This window comes from Lepidothrix coronata, unplaced genomic scaffold (assembly GCF_001604755.1).
Source record: "Lepidothrix coronata isolate B3197 unplaced genomic scaffold, Lepidothrix_coronata-1.0 Scaffold10, whole genome shotgun sequence".
In the NCBI taxonomy this organism is placed as follows: Eukaryota; Metazoa; Chordata; class Aves; order Passeriformes; family Pipridae; genus Lepidothrix; species Lepidothrix coronata.
In genome coordinates, this window is record NW_016690190.1 from 2007155 (window position 1) to 2021069 (window position 13915).

A 13915-nucleotide genomic window follows, 5' to 3' on the forward strand; every position below is an offset into this window, starting at 1 on the left:
TTAGTTTAATTCAAATCCCTTCTGAATCCAAAGAGGACCAAAAATTATTCAGACATCTGGGCCAGATGTTTCTTCTAAAAGTATGAGAAAAACAGCTGAGCTCAACTAGAAGTGGTTAAAAGGTGAAGATTTATGATATAATGTTTTCATTTCCAAGGTGAATTATATCTGTTATGGTCTACTGAATTCTTGTACTTATGGCCTACACTGTAATGTAATGATATGAAATTTTATTTCCAAATGAAAGTTAATCAGCAGTGTATCTGTTGGTCATAGTTGTTGTTCTACATTGTGAGTGTTATGACCGATGAGGTTGAAAATTATATTTGGCTGCTTTTTATTGTCTGTGCTTTCTTAACCGAGCGTTAACAAGCCACTAGATGGAGGTCTTTCTCTGATTGTGCAGCTGATGGCTGCTGAGCTGTTTAAAAGACATTATGTTGGACCTCTACATGAAGAACAACTGAACGTTTTGTTTTCACTTTCCCGCCCCTTAACTACATTTCTACAGAAAACTATTATTCAGTTTAAAGAGACAGTTGTGACTTAATTTTTAATTCGTGATGTAAAGACTGACAAGGGAAGGATTGACTGGGCAAGGGAATTTGATTTGTTTGATTTTGGTTTTTTGAGGCTGTCATGCTAACGATTTTATGTTGTATATAGAAGTGAAAATTTTTGGAGAAAGGTGATTTTCTTTCAAGATTTGATATCCTGGTTGCCTCAAGGACAACTGAGATCTCCCTCTTTGCAAAACGTTATCTCCTTTAATCCATATGCACGCACATATACACAAATATGAACAAGTTATGTTAGAAACTAAGGGCTATCTTAGTGACCTTGTTTTAATAATGGAAGAAAATCCACCTGGGAACCTGCAGGCACAGTGATGCTGGGTGTTTGCTGTCCTCACTGCCTTGAGGATGAGGGTTCTGGGATTCTTACTGTGGCTTGTCAGTGTTGTTGGAGCAAGCAGGTGGCTTTAGGAGTTGGTGTTGTATGATCACACAGATGGAGTAAGTAAGCTTGGTGGAAAAAAACTTAGGGCACTGCATTAGTTTTGGCTTAGAGATGAGCCTCCTGCTGTATCACCTTATAAAGGGAACTTAAGACATTTGTAAAGACAGTAGTGTTTCATATTCATTAATATGTTTGTAACTCTTTAATACAACACATGGCCCCCTTCCCTTGCTATGTGGGCATATGAATTTTCCCAATATCCATATTGCAGTGTGAAAAAAGGAGCATCTCATTTCTTTAACAATCAACTTTGGTCATTAAGAAAATAAAGCAGAGTAATTTAAAGACTGGTTAAGAGCCTAAGCGCTACCTCAGAAAAAAAGTGCTCAAGGCTCCTTACCTTGAGAAAATGGAAATGAAGATGTTTGCTTCCACATGGGATGTCTGAGCTCATCTAGCCTGTCTCCTAGTAAGTATTGCCAAACATGCTGGCTCCAAAGGAGAACCTGCATTTAAAGCTACCTGATGGAGAAAATGCAGTTTTCCTGTCTCATTTTCAAGTGTGTGATAGAAATGTGCAGTGGTGGTGTGGGTGTGTGCCTGCATAGTGTGTTTTCAGCCCACTTTTGTTAGCAGAGCCTTGCCTGGTTACACTGACCATCTACCTGCTGGTTTTTCTGTTCTATCTTTACAATACCTTTGGATCTGCTGACCTGCTTTGGCAGAATGAAGATGTTCTGTAGAAGGTAATATTCCAAGGGAATGGACAATTGTGTGCATCCCTACTGAGAGGAGGTTAATACCTGTGAGACATTAGAAAATCTTCCAGGAGAAAATTCCATTTTGAATATACCAGCGACAAAATGCTCAGATCAGAACCTGCAATTTATTAAATCTGGTTAGTTATGTCACCAGATGACTTCATTGAAATCTAACTTTATTGATAGCTCTGCTTAGGAAAAGACTGGTGTCTTAAAAAAAGTATTACTGGAAAAAAACCACATTGATGTAATAAAAATAATCTATATATTTTAGTGTTTAGGTTAACTGATACTGAGCACTGGAGTGTCTTTCCACTACTTGTTGTTTGTGCTTTTAATATTACAAATTAAAAAAAAGTACAGCATATATGCTGTATTTGGGTGGGGGGTGGAAGGGGAAGTGTTTGTAATAAGTCTAGTTAGGAGTCTGTAGTACAGGTACTTATTTTGCTGAGTTTGGTAGGAACAAGTTAAAGAGAAACTGAATGTTCTCAAATGCTTTCAAAGCTCTAGAATGGTAATATTTTTGGTTTGTTATATGTATGTTTTAAATAACAGATTCTAGGGGACTGCGTGACACTGTTGTATTCCTAAATAAAGCACATACCCAGTGATGGCAGCTTTGTAATCTGTAGCATTTCGATCCCGATATTTTTGGAGGTTGCTGGCTGCAGTCCATAACTATACCTCAGCCATTTAGCTACTGAAGCCATCCTTTCCACCCATAGGTTCAGATGATTCCCTGGAAGGTCTGAGATTTATCAGATTTTTCTAATGGCAGGCCTCATAAGTCAGATTGAAAGATCTCAAATAGCATATGAGTCAAAGCATCAACAGCTTTGAAATGTCACAAGTGGAACAGCTGGTCTTACTAAGGGAAGGGCTGCTAACTCTGGGACCAAGTGGTGGTTTAAAATGAGCAGAAAGGGTCACATTTAATAAAAAATAAAAAAATAAAACCACTTAAGGTTATTATGAAAGAAACTGATGGATTTGCTTTTTTTGAACCTGACATTATTCAAATTTTGGTAACTTATGAATTGCATTTACAGATCTTATGCAACTGAAAACCTGGCAGATGTGGTTATTTGTCTTATGTTGCCTGAAGGAACAAAAATTAAGCATAGGCTCAAATAAATATTGTTAATGTTTAACTGCATTTATTCTCAATCAGGCAGGCACTTGGAAAATCGAAGTGCAGTTCTGCTTTTAGCTTGATGGTATCTGCTAATGCTACTTCATATGGTAAACTCAGCATTTTATTGGGTTATGCCATATTACTAGGGAGATGCTTCGGTGCCCTGTCATTTGTAAGCTCTCTTAGCTGCTAGAGAAAGGGTGAGCGGGTGTGTAGTGCAAACCCCTCATCCTGTGCATTATGAAATCTGATATACAGACTTACTGATGGCAAGAGATAAAAACAGCAAACAGATCAAACAGTCCACAACTAAGAAATGACCTTAACAGCATATTGGCAACCATCATTAAGGACTTGGAGAACCACATGGATTAGCTCTGGAGCCCTTTGTATCTCAGATTTCGGAGCTGTAGGTTGAACTAACTGTAAACCATCCTGAAAATTTCACGCGTCTGACAGCGACAATACCTTGGTGCCCTTACTTTTCTGAGAAGATCATTGCTTGATTGAGATTGAAAAAAAGGGATGATTCTTTCAGTTATATAATAAAGTTTTCGTAAAACATGAATTTTGTTATTAGGGTGGGAGAGAATGGATGGGGACTTACAAATATTTCTGGAGCAAGTGAATACTAACATGAACAGCTTTACTGCTGACTGGATCATTGTGTAAAGAGAAATTTTCTTTGTAAAGTGAAAATTAAGCTTCTAGAAATGTTCTGTATCTTTAAATGTTTTTCATTTCCCATCTTACTACTACTTTTTGTGTTCTTACAAAATTGTAGTTCTTTAAAAACAGTACTTAGCAGTCCTTCTTATTAGTAAATCTAATAAGAAAAATACAACAAAAATATGGAATTGGCAAAGAAAGAGTGCTGCTGGGCTGCCTGCCAGAAATTGTTTTCTCTGCTTGTATAGTTACAGCTCTATTCAGAAGCCAGCGTGGCTCTCTTGCAACTGAATAACCCTAAGGGTTTCCAAGAACTGAACAAGCAAGCAAAGAAGAACATGACTATAGATGGGAAAGAACTGATGCTTAATCCTGCTTATTTATTATGGGACCTCAGCTCTGTCAGTCAGGTAGGTGAATTCTGTTACAGCACATAAAGGTTACAGCCTTTAAAAACTGCAATTAGAGGCTAACTAGTCAATGACAAGGAACATGGGATTTCTTCCAGAAGCTTGGAAGTATTAAGAATCAAGTACTTATGAGGCTGTGAGAAACATCACAAGAACACTGTCCAATTCTCAAGTCAAGGAGGGGGAAGAATCAAGCAGTGTGACATTTAATTGAAATTTTCATGTTCTCCACTAAGTGAAAAATTTTGCCCTCTGCACATGTTTTGATAAAGTTGTGTGCAGTCAAGTCCTGAAAGACTTAATTGATACTAACTAGCAGATGAGCAGGTTTCCTGTGTGGGGCAGATAAAGGCTTTTATTAGCAAACACGATTATCTCATTCCCAATATGTTTCTTAGTAATTTTTTGCTTTGCAGCATCATTTATGCTGAGCAAATGCTAATTGCTTCTCTTCAGAAAACGTTGAAGTCCTGAAATACAGATAGATGTCTGTAAGGAAAGGATGCTTACTTTGAATCTTTTTGATACAGAAAGGATGATTGGTTTAGAATCAGGAAATGAAATAACAGGGTGTCTATTCCAAGGTAAGATTTTCTAAAATCTTGGGGTTTTTCTCCTGCTGGAATTTAATTTTACAGTAAATGTCAAGTGGCACGGGTAAAGTAAATGTGCCCAACCCAGAAAAGCTTGCAGTGTCTTTATGTCCTGTGAACAGGGCTTTTGGGGAACTCTTCCTACCAACCCTGAACTCAAACTTTATGTTTCCCCGTGTTGAAATTATGCATTATTTTGGGAATGGATACCTAGCCAATGGCTGCTGGTGTTGCTGAAATGTTTTCAGGTATTAAGCTTTTGATGACATGAAAGCTGTGTTACTGTACATATCAGAATAGAAGGCTTATTTTGTGTCTAGCATCTGCAGTGAAAATGGTAATCGTTAAATATTTTCTTAAGTCTCCTGTTTCATTTGGACTTTAGAAATGTTCCTGTTAAGCAGCCTTAATTGTAGGTTTTAGAAGAGGTTATTAAGTTCTTATGAAAGGGAAAAGAAATGTGTTACTGTGCCATGTGACCTAATTTTGTTACTTAACTAATGAGTTTCTAATTGAAAAAATTTCTCTTTAATAGAAACATATGGAAACATTTAGCTATTTGATAGTGAGTATTAGGCTAAGTTTTGTTCATTTTCTCCTGCTTAAATTCTTTAAAATAATAGAGCAGGGGAAAATTGCAGAGCTGCTACGTCATGACACTTCCAGTATATCTATATTAGGTGACCTTTAAACACAGTTTATGATGCAATGTACTTGGAAGGTCCCAGCCTCTTGGAACTGGATTTCTGAAAGGTAATGTTACTGATTTGAAATGCAGGAGGGTTTTTTTTTACTGGACTTCTTTCTATAAGAACTAGTATCACGCAAGGCAGTGTCACCTTGCGGTGTGGTCAGCAGACATCCTAATGATCCCAGGTGGTCAGCCAGTGATGTCAGAAGACTGTATTGTTCATCCTGATAATTCAGAAGAATATGATCCTTTATAAGAATAACTGTTATTGATCAATGTACTTTTTATTTTTGAATGACTAAGTCCTGAAGTGCTTATGCACCCATGTGCTCAAGCACACTATCCTTACCTAGCTGGATCAGAACTTGAATTTTCTGTGTAGAATCTAAGGAAGGATTTTTTTCTTTTTATAGTCCAAACAGGATGAAGATATTTCTGCCAGCCGTTTCGAAGACAATGAAGAGCTGAGATACTCCTTACGATCAATAGAGAGGCATGCCCCTTGGGTGCGGCATATTTTCATCGTCACCAATGGGCAGATTCCTTCCTGGCTTAACCTGGATAATCCTCGGATAACTATAGTGACACATCAGGTAAAACCCAAACAAAAATACCAGTATGACGCTGTGTTTGCTTTGAAATGCAGTTATCCACTTTCAGCTAAAGGCTGCATTTATTTGGAAGAATAAATTCCCTGTCTCATCCATGGTTTTATTAAACCCCAGTATGTCTTTGTGTTTTTAGCTAACCAGATAACTCAATATATGTCAAGCCTTTATTTAGTCCACTTTTCCAAATATTAAGGCTTCAGCTAATGTATACCCATGTCTAATTTCCTTATAGAGTCTATTTATAAAAAACCTGGGGAGAAGAAAATGTAATCTGAATCCACAGACACTCTCTCAGAACCAGTAATAACCTAATAAGCTTGTGTTGAGACAGGATAGATTGCGATTACTGGAACTGAGAAAGTGGCTACAAAAAAAAGTATCTATGCATTCTAAAAGTGTTATTTCAAAAGAGAAATTCAAGCTTCCTGAATAAGTTAAACAAAAATACTCTAGTAGCTTATTACGAATTTGGGAGTAATTTTGGTATCTGGACATGCAATAGGAGCTCTGAGCAACCAAAGTGGTAATAAGATAACTAATTCAACTTCTGTTGCTGTCTGCTTATGAAGTTACTTGAAAGAGATGGAAAAATCCTAATTCTTTGAATGCTGGAAGAGGTTCAGTTTGCTGGAAATTTTGTGCAGCCTGTACTCCATGAGAATTATAAATGTGTACACTGGGCCTGATGCAGTACCCAATGAAAGAGGAGTGTGTGAAAGTTTGTGTCTTTGTAACGAACCAGGTACAGTTTCTTAGTTGAGCAGCAGACTTGAAAATGGTTTTGTGTGGGAAAAAAGAGATATTGAAGTCTTTATTTTGCTAAAATACTTTTACTTGTTTCATCTCTCTTTGTTCTTGATAATTTTCTTAGTAGATAAGTATCAAATATCTGGTGTGCCTGACCTTTTATGGCTTGGGGTTTTTTGTTTGTTTGTTTCGGGGTTGGGGGGGTTTTTTGCCTTTTGAAACTGTTTTTTGTTGGTGGTGACTTTCTTGTTTTAGGAAATATTTCAGAATGCGAGTCACTTGCCTACTTTCAGTTCACCAGCTATTGAAAGTCATATTCATCGTATCAGTGGCCTTTCTCAGAAGTTTATTTATCTCAATGATGATGTTATGTTTGGGAAGGATGTTTGGCCTGATGATTTTTACAGTCACTCTAAAGGTCAAAAGGTAAGCCATTATGAAAAGATATCTTACCAGAAGTAGGTGTAGAACTTGTCTATGCCAATATAACAAAAATCACAGAAATTATACTTTAAAAGGGAGAGCAAATATAAGATTATTTCCCTCTGCTCTCCACTCCCCCTTTTGTCTCGAAAGGTTCATTATTCTTAACTACACAACTGTTAGCAAAGGTGCAGAATGGGGAAGGCTCTTGTCTGTGTTTGTATGTGTGGTGTGTTGATGTTGGGGTTGCAGAATTACTTTTTTTCATATTCACTGGTAGGTTTCAGGGGGTATGATGGTTCCTCTGTCAGGCTTCATGCTTTAGTTTGTTATCTAATTCTCCCACATTCTGTTAGAGCACTGGTAAGACTGATGTGGTGTTTGGCAGCTATCAGTCTTCCCTCCTTTGAATATTCCTTTTGTTTTGTGGGAAATACTCAAACCAGAATCAATTCTTCTGTGGGAACACTGAGGTCAGGTGACATTTAAACTGGTCTAGTATTTAAATTTACCATTACCTCTGTTCCAGACACCAGGAATATCTTGCTCAATCTGTATATAATCATATATATAATTATTTACTGAAGTAGATACTGTTCCATGTTCATGAACACAAAGTAATTTAGTCTTTCAACAAACCTATTATTAACAACTGGAGTTAAGCAAGGAGAGCAGGCTGAGCAAACATTAGCAGTAGTTATGCATAAAAGGCTCTGGTTGCTAAGAGAGTTTTCATCCATGAGCTTGATCTACAAGAGTGGTATGGAGGAAAAAGGTAAATATTTATATGTATTATTTATATTAAAGCAGTGAGTACACAAGGCACCATTGAATTAAACATTTCACACAGGCAGATCTGCACACGTGTGCACAAACACAGAAGGGTTGCACAAAATTAGTTTAAGCTACACTAAAATAGCTGTTTCAGTACTTGATGTTAGGAAGCTTTTAATTGTTTTAAATCTCTGAAGATGTAGGCATATAACTGCAAAATATATTGTTACTGCCTTTGTATTGTTCTTCAGTTATTCATCCCAGTTATGATGGAGTCAGTGTAGGTGCAGCGTTGTTTGTGATAACCTGATCAGCACGTGTTTCAGTAGGAAATGTGCTGCTAAAATCTTGAAACCATAAGGCCTCAAGGAAAATGTGTGTGGTTTTTAATGACTCCCCAGTTGAAAATATACACACCTACACACCTTTTTTTATCATGGCAATTCTTAGAATTATTTAAGTCACAGGGTCAGATGCTTCAGGGATTATGTTCAACATGTGCTGCTTATCTCATGACTGGTTAGTAATAAAGAAACATTTTGAGTCAGGAGAACAAGTGAACTGCGGAGCTATTTCAGAGTTAAGTTCACCCTTCCTATCTGGCAAATGAGAAAATACTAGTTTTCTTGGTCTGTGGTTTGCAGAAGTAGATTTGGGAAGTCCTGCTTTCTATTTCTGGCCATTTCTGCTTGGCTGTGTGGCCTTGGGAATTCTTCAGTTCTTCCTTCTGTTTGAAACTGATGACATTTATTTCACATGTGATAGGGTTTAAATACTGTTTGTAAAGCTTTATGAAATCTTAATGCCTCCCTATGTGCTGTACCTTATTTTAAGTCTCCATATTCCAAGAAACAAGCTCAATTGACTTCAGTTTTGCCAGTCCTTGTCTCAGACTGTAATATTGTTCCAGGTTTACTTGACTTGGCCTGTGCCAAACTGTGCTGAGGGATGTCCTGGCTCATGGATTAAAGATGGTTACTGTGATAAAGCCTGTAATAACTCAGCATGTGATTGGGATGGAGGTGATTGCATTGGTAAGACAGCAATGTTAAATTTAGAAAAAGTGAACTGTTTGTTTTTCCTTACAAGAATAATTCTGTAATTGGTCATTTTCCTATAACTATAAAATTTGATTCCTTTAATAATAATAAAAGAGTTGACTTAACGATGAAAACCTTATTTCTTGCTAACTACAAATTTCTATGGAAAATGACAGGAAATAGTAGGACATAGGAAAATCCTTATTTAGGTACCAAATTTGACTAGCTGAAAGGAAGGGGGTTGAAATTTATTATATATTATTTTATAATGAATATACAGTTTTATATATTATTTGTCCCCTTTTTAATTTCACTGATGATTGTTGAGTCTTCAGTCTAGATTTAACAATGTGGCTTAAAATGTGCCTTTCTTCAGTCACTTGAAGTTCTTATTTCTGGTGGGTTTCTTTTCTCCTTTTTCTCTAGGTAACAGTGGGGGTAGTCGCTACGTTGCTGGCGGAGGTGCAGTTGGAGGTATTGGGAATGGACCACCATGGCAGTTTGGTGCAGGAATAAGTGGTGTTTCATACTGTAACCAAGGCTGTGCTAATTCCTGGCTGGCAGACAAATTCTGTGATCAGGCCTGCAACGTCCTTTCATGTGGATTTGATGCTGGTGACTGTGGCCAGGGTATGTAAAATGCATCACTGATAAACTTTCTGTTAGGGATTCTCTTGAGTTTCTTGACCTTTTTGGTTCAACATTACTCTCAGACTGTGCTAAGATGCCCTGTACAGTGCTCAGGAAAAGGGCTGGTAGCAGCTGAAAAAGAAGTCAGGTGATTCTTGTACTCACTAATTCAAACCTGGATCAGTATTATATGCTGCTTTATTTAACAGTGACCAAGCGTGGGTGAAGGCTTGATACCTTAGAGAGCAGCAAGCATTGAACTGCCTGCCCCGAGAGACTGACATTTTAAGTGGAGAAATGACATTTTGGTAATGCAAAGTGTCTTTACCTGAATAGGGACAATCGAATTGATGATGCCTATAGCAGTTAAAAAAATTAAAGAACCTCTCTGATGCTGACAGTGTGAGTTCAAGTCTGTCTCTGGGCTCCTGCCAAAGGCTACTCTCAGTACCTGTGCACTTGTCAGAAGTTTATTTGGTTATGAAAGGCTAGCAGGAATGAATGAAGTGATTGAAAGTGCTGTCTGGTATAGTCAGGGAAGAATTTGGCCTCTTTGGAAGAGTAGAGGCTCCTCTGCATCTCAGCTCAGACAAACGTGTTACTGGCAATTCTCTTGCCGGCAGCGAGGTTTTGTTCATATGAGAGTTGACAGAATTTGTTCTGCTGTGCTGTGGGAGGGAGAACTTCCATTCAGCCTATCTGACTTTGGAAGTTTCAAATCAAGATGCAGTGTAGCAGTGAAATCCAGTCACTGTAACATTAGTCTCCTAAAATGTGGCAAAAACGTAATATGGGCAAGCTACTTAAGACTGATACAGAATTTGAAGTGGCATGTGATAACAAGCCACTAAGGCTCTTCAGGTAGAGACTGAAAAGAATGATAAATTATACTGTGTTTTAACATTAGCATAGGAATGTCTGATAGCTTTATATATCTGAGTATGTTCTAGTCATCCATTATTGAAGATAAGTGAGCAAGAAACTGGAAGCAGGAGTAAGTGTTCTTTCACAGAGCTATCTCCCTGCTAATACAGTGAATTTAGCTGGGCAAATTACAATTTAAAACAGAGTGAAAGATAAATGTCACGCTGGAAATGGACAGAAATTTGTTTTGTTTCATGTTTTTGTTTCTTTTCCAGATCGCTTTGAGGAGATGTACAAGGTGACACTTCAGCTTAATCAGACCTACTATGTTATTCCCAAGGGTGAATGTCTGCCCTACTTCAGCTTCAGCGAAATAGCCAAGAAAGGAATTGAGGGTTCATATAGTGATAATCCAATTATCCGTCATGCTTCAGTTGCTAACAAGTGGAAGACTATCCACCTGATAATGCACAGTGGCATGAATGCAACTGTGATCTATTTTAACCTTACGTTCCTAAATAAAAATGATGAAGAGTTTAAAATGCAAGTAGCTGTTGAAGTTGATACTAGAGAGGAACCAAAACTGAACACAACTTCCACACAAAAATCCAACAATGATTTTAAAAGTATAACTTCAGTACCAGAAGCTGAAATGATATTTGAGGATATTCCTGAAGAAAAACGCTTTCCCAGGGTCAGGAGACGTCAAAATGGCACAAAAGAGAGTCTGCGTGAAGAGGTGATAATACCATCAGTAAATGTGTCTCTTCTTCCTGAAAATGTTCAGCTGGAACTGCAGAACCTGGACTTAAAACTACTAAATGGTGATATCACTCAGAAAGGATTTAATCTATCCAAGGCTGCTCTCCTGAGACCTTTCCAGTTCTTAGCTACAGTAAAGAACATTATAGGCCTGGAAAAGAAGGGTGTGCATAATCATTCAGAAGATCAGAAGAACCATACCAGCTGGAAGAAGCCTTATAAAGATGTAAATAATGGCAAAATAAAAACTGTGAAAGCAAATGAAATTCCTTCAAGGCCGATGGGAACAAAGGGGACTCTTGTGACAATGAACACAGATGAATCTATTTATAAAGTAAAGCCTAAAGCCACACTTGCATCCCAGAGCATGGGGAAAAAAAATGAAACTCGAGAAAAAGTATTGAATGCACTCATATTAAGGGAAACACAGAAATCAAAACATACTGGGAATTTAGATACTGGAGAAGGCGCACAGGGAATGGAAGGAGGAAAAGAGCAGGAGCAGGTGGATACAAATAAAAGGGAGGGGCTAGTGGGAAGAAAATTACAGTCTTATGCTGGAAGTTACCAAGGCTTTTTGCCATGGGAGAAAAAGAAGTATTTCCAGGACCTTCTTGATGTGAGTATATTAATGTCATTGCTTATTGGAATAGTTGCATCTTTCTGCATCTAGTGGAATACTGTTAATATGATCTATATATTTGGAATGTGTTTTGCCTTTGATGCAAATGCTGATATTTTTTGAAAGCTACTTTTGACTTTTCACATAAAATCTGATTTTTTTTATGATCTGGGCCTCTCTTAGCTAGGGTTAAACCAAATAGCCATTTCTGTTCCCTTTCTGCTGCCTTTCTTTTGGTGAAATTCACTTTTTATTCATTGTATGTTGGCTCAGTGCTATTATTAAGACATATCTAGCGCTATAAAAGAAAGCATAAATTTTGTTTTGATAGCATTTATGCAAATTTGGATCCAGTTTATGTTTTAAAAATGTAGAAAATAGGTATAATAATAAATACTTACATTCTAGGAGTGAAATGGAAAGCCTGTGAAGAAGCTGCATATCTCAACTCTGTCAAGAAAATGTGTAGGAAATTTTCTCTGCTTCCAGCCAAAGCATTTTGGCAGTTTTGAAAACCTCTAGAAGAGAAGACTGTGCTTCATTTGGTAGCAACTGCTTTGCCCTTTTCCAAATAGCAAAGGGGCTATGCTTTTAAAATATTATCTCTTTCTGTTCATCTGAGATTGAATTTTGCATGAGGAATCTTTATATTCATAGGATTTCAGTTTATCAAATATGGATGAATAATCGGCAAAAAAAAAGGGGCAATATTACAAATAAATCTGATGACAAACAGGGACTTAATTGTGTGTAAGGTGTTGGAACATAAACATTAAGGACACCTTTTATAAAGTAGTTGTCCTCAAAGCATGAAAGCTTTAAGGAAAAGGTTCCTTAAAGAACCTTTAGAGAGAACTAAGGAATGTGAAGAAAAAGATTCAAAAGTTCTCTTCCCATTTTCACGTGTTGCAAAGAGTTGACACCTGGCTGAAATGTCGTTCTTCCTGTGCATTTAATGTTTTCAGCCTTTTTCAGGAATGTAACCTTGATTTATGCCTGCCCTGCTCTTTAGGAAGAAGAGTCATTACTCAAACAAATGTCGTACTTTACCGAAGGGAAGCATTTTGGAAGGCAGCTGAAAGATACATTTGCTGATTCCCTTCGATATGTAAATAAGCTTTTAAACAGCAAGTTTGGATTTACATCTCGTAAAGTCCCTGCTCATATGCCTCACATGATTGACCGCACTGTTATGCAAGAGCTGCAGGATATGTGAGTATGGTTTTGTTTGGAATAATGTAAAACTGCAAGTAATTCTACCTTTCGGTTGTTGCTTTGCTGTAGCTATTTCCAGTGTGTTAATGGCCACTCATTACAATTATATTTTGAAAAAGAAATAAGAAATTTATTACCATATGATAGTTGTGCTAAAAAAAGGAGACTTTTGAAGGCCTTTCAAAATTCTAGATAAGAAATTATTTATAGGTAAGGAATGTTTCACGTCAAGGAACTAGAGTGCTAAATTAGTTTTTATTCTTATCTAGGTTTCCTGAGGAGTTTGACAAGACATCATTTCACAAAGTGCGGCACTCAGAAGATATGCAGTTCGCCTTTTCATACTTCTACTATCTTATGAGTGCAGTTCAGCCACTGAACATCTCTCAGATCTTCGATGAGGTTGATACGGACCAGTCAGGCATCTTGTCTGACCGAGAGATCCGCACATTGGCCACGAGAATCCATGAACTACCACTGAGTTTGCAGGTACTCTTTCCTTACCAATTACTTTCAGAGTAAGTTCAGTTTTGAAGTAAAAAATTCTTAAAATAGAATGATTCACATCTTTATTTATCCTTGCATATAGCGGTAACATTTAGCAGTTTTTAAGTACTATGTGGAGCATATGAAATTGTGTTCTACTTTATCATTGTTCTGTGGAGTCTGCAATTAAATTGAGTTATAGCAGCATCAGAAAAATGGCTCACTGGTATCCCAGCTCAAGAAAGCAGTGTAAGTTTGTCAGAAAAAAATGTTCACTGTGAAGAGTGGGATCCTTCTGTGCTTAGTCTAGTTCCTGGACACAATAAAAGACTGTTCTTGCCCTGAGGAACAGGTGATCTAAAGAAAGAATTGAGAAAAAGGGTAGCAAAGAAGTCATGCTAGTAAACAGTATAACCATATACAAAGACTCATGCCTCTGTTTTTCTAGGAATCTGATAAACAGAGACACAGTCTTACTAAGACTTGCACTCTTAGAGATGCAAGTAAAGAATGAAATGT

The 13915-nt window shown here is 37.3% G+C and overlaps 1 protein-coding gene across 4 annotated transcripts in view; it reads left to right on the forward strand.

Moving 5' to 3' along the window:
• The window catches only part of GNPTAB (N-acetylglucosamine-1-phosphate transferase alpha and beta subunits), a 44863-nt gene that overhangs the window by 18006 nt on the left and 12942 nt on the right, over window positions 1-13915 (forward strand). For all 4 annotated transcript variants that reach the window (XM_017804864.1, XM_017804865.1, XM_017804866.1 and 1 more), the window contains 8 exons: window positions 3777-3938; window positions 5636-5815; window positions 6836-7006; window positions 8688-8811; window positions 9244-9447; window positions 10587-11692; window positions 12708-12907; window positions 13180-13399. In XM_017804864.1, coding sequence (XP_017660353.1) covers window positions 3777-3938; window positions 5636-5815; window positions 6836-7006; window positions 8688-8811; window positions 9244-9447; window positions 10587-11692; window positions 12708-12907; window positions 13180-13399 — 2367 coding nt within the window. The remainder of the gene's footprint in view (window positions 1-3776; window positions 3939-5635; window positions 5816-6835; window positions 7007-8687; window positions 8812-9243; window positions 9448-10586; window positions 11693-12707; window positions 12908-13179; window positions 13400-13915) is intronic.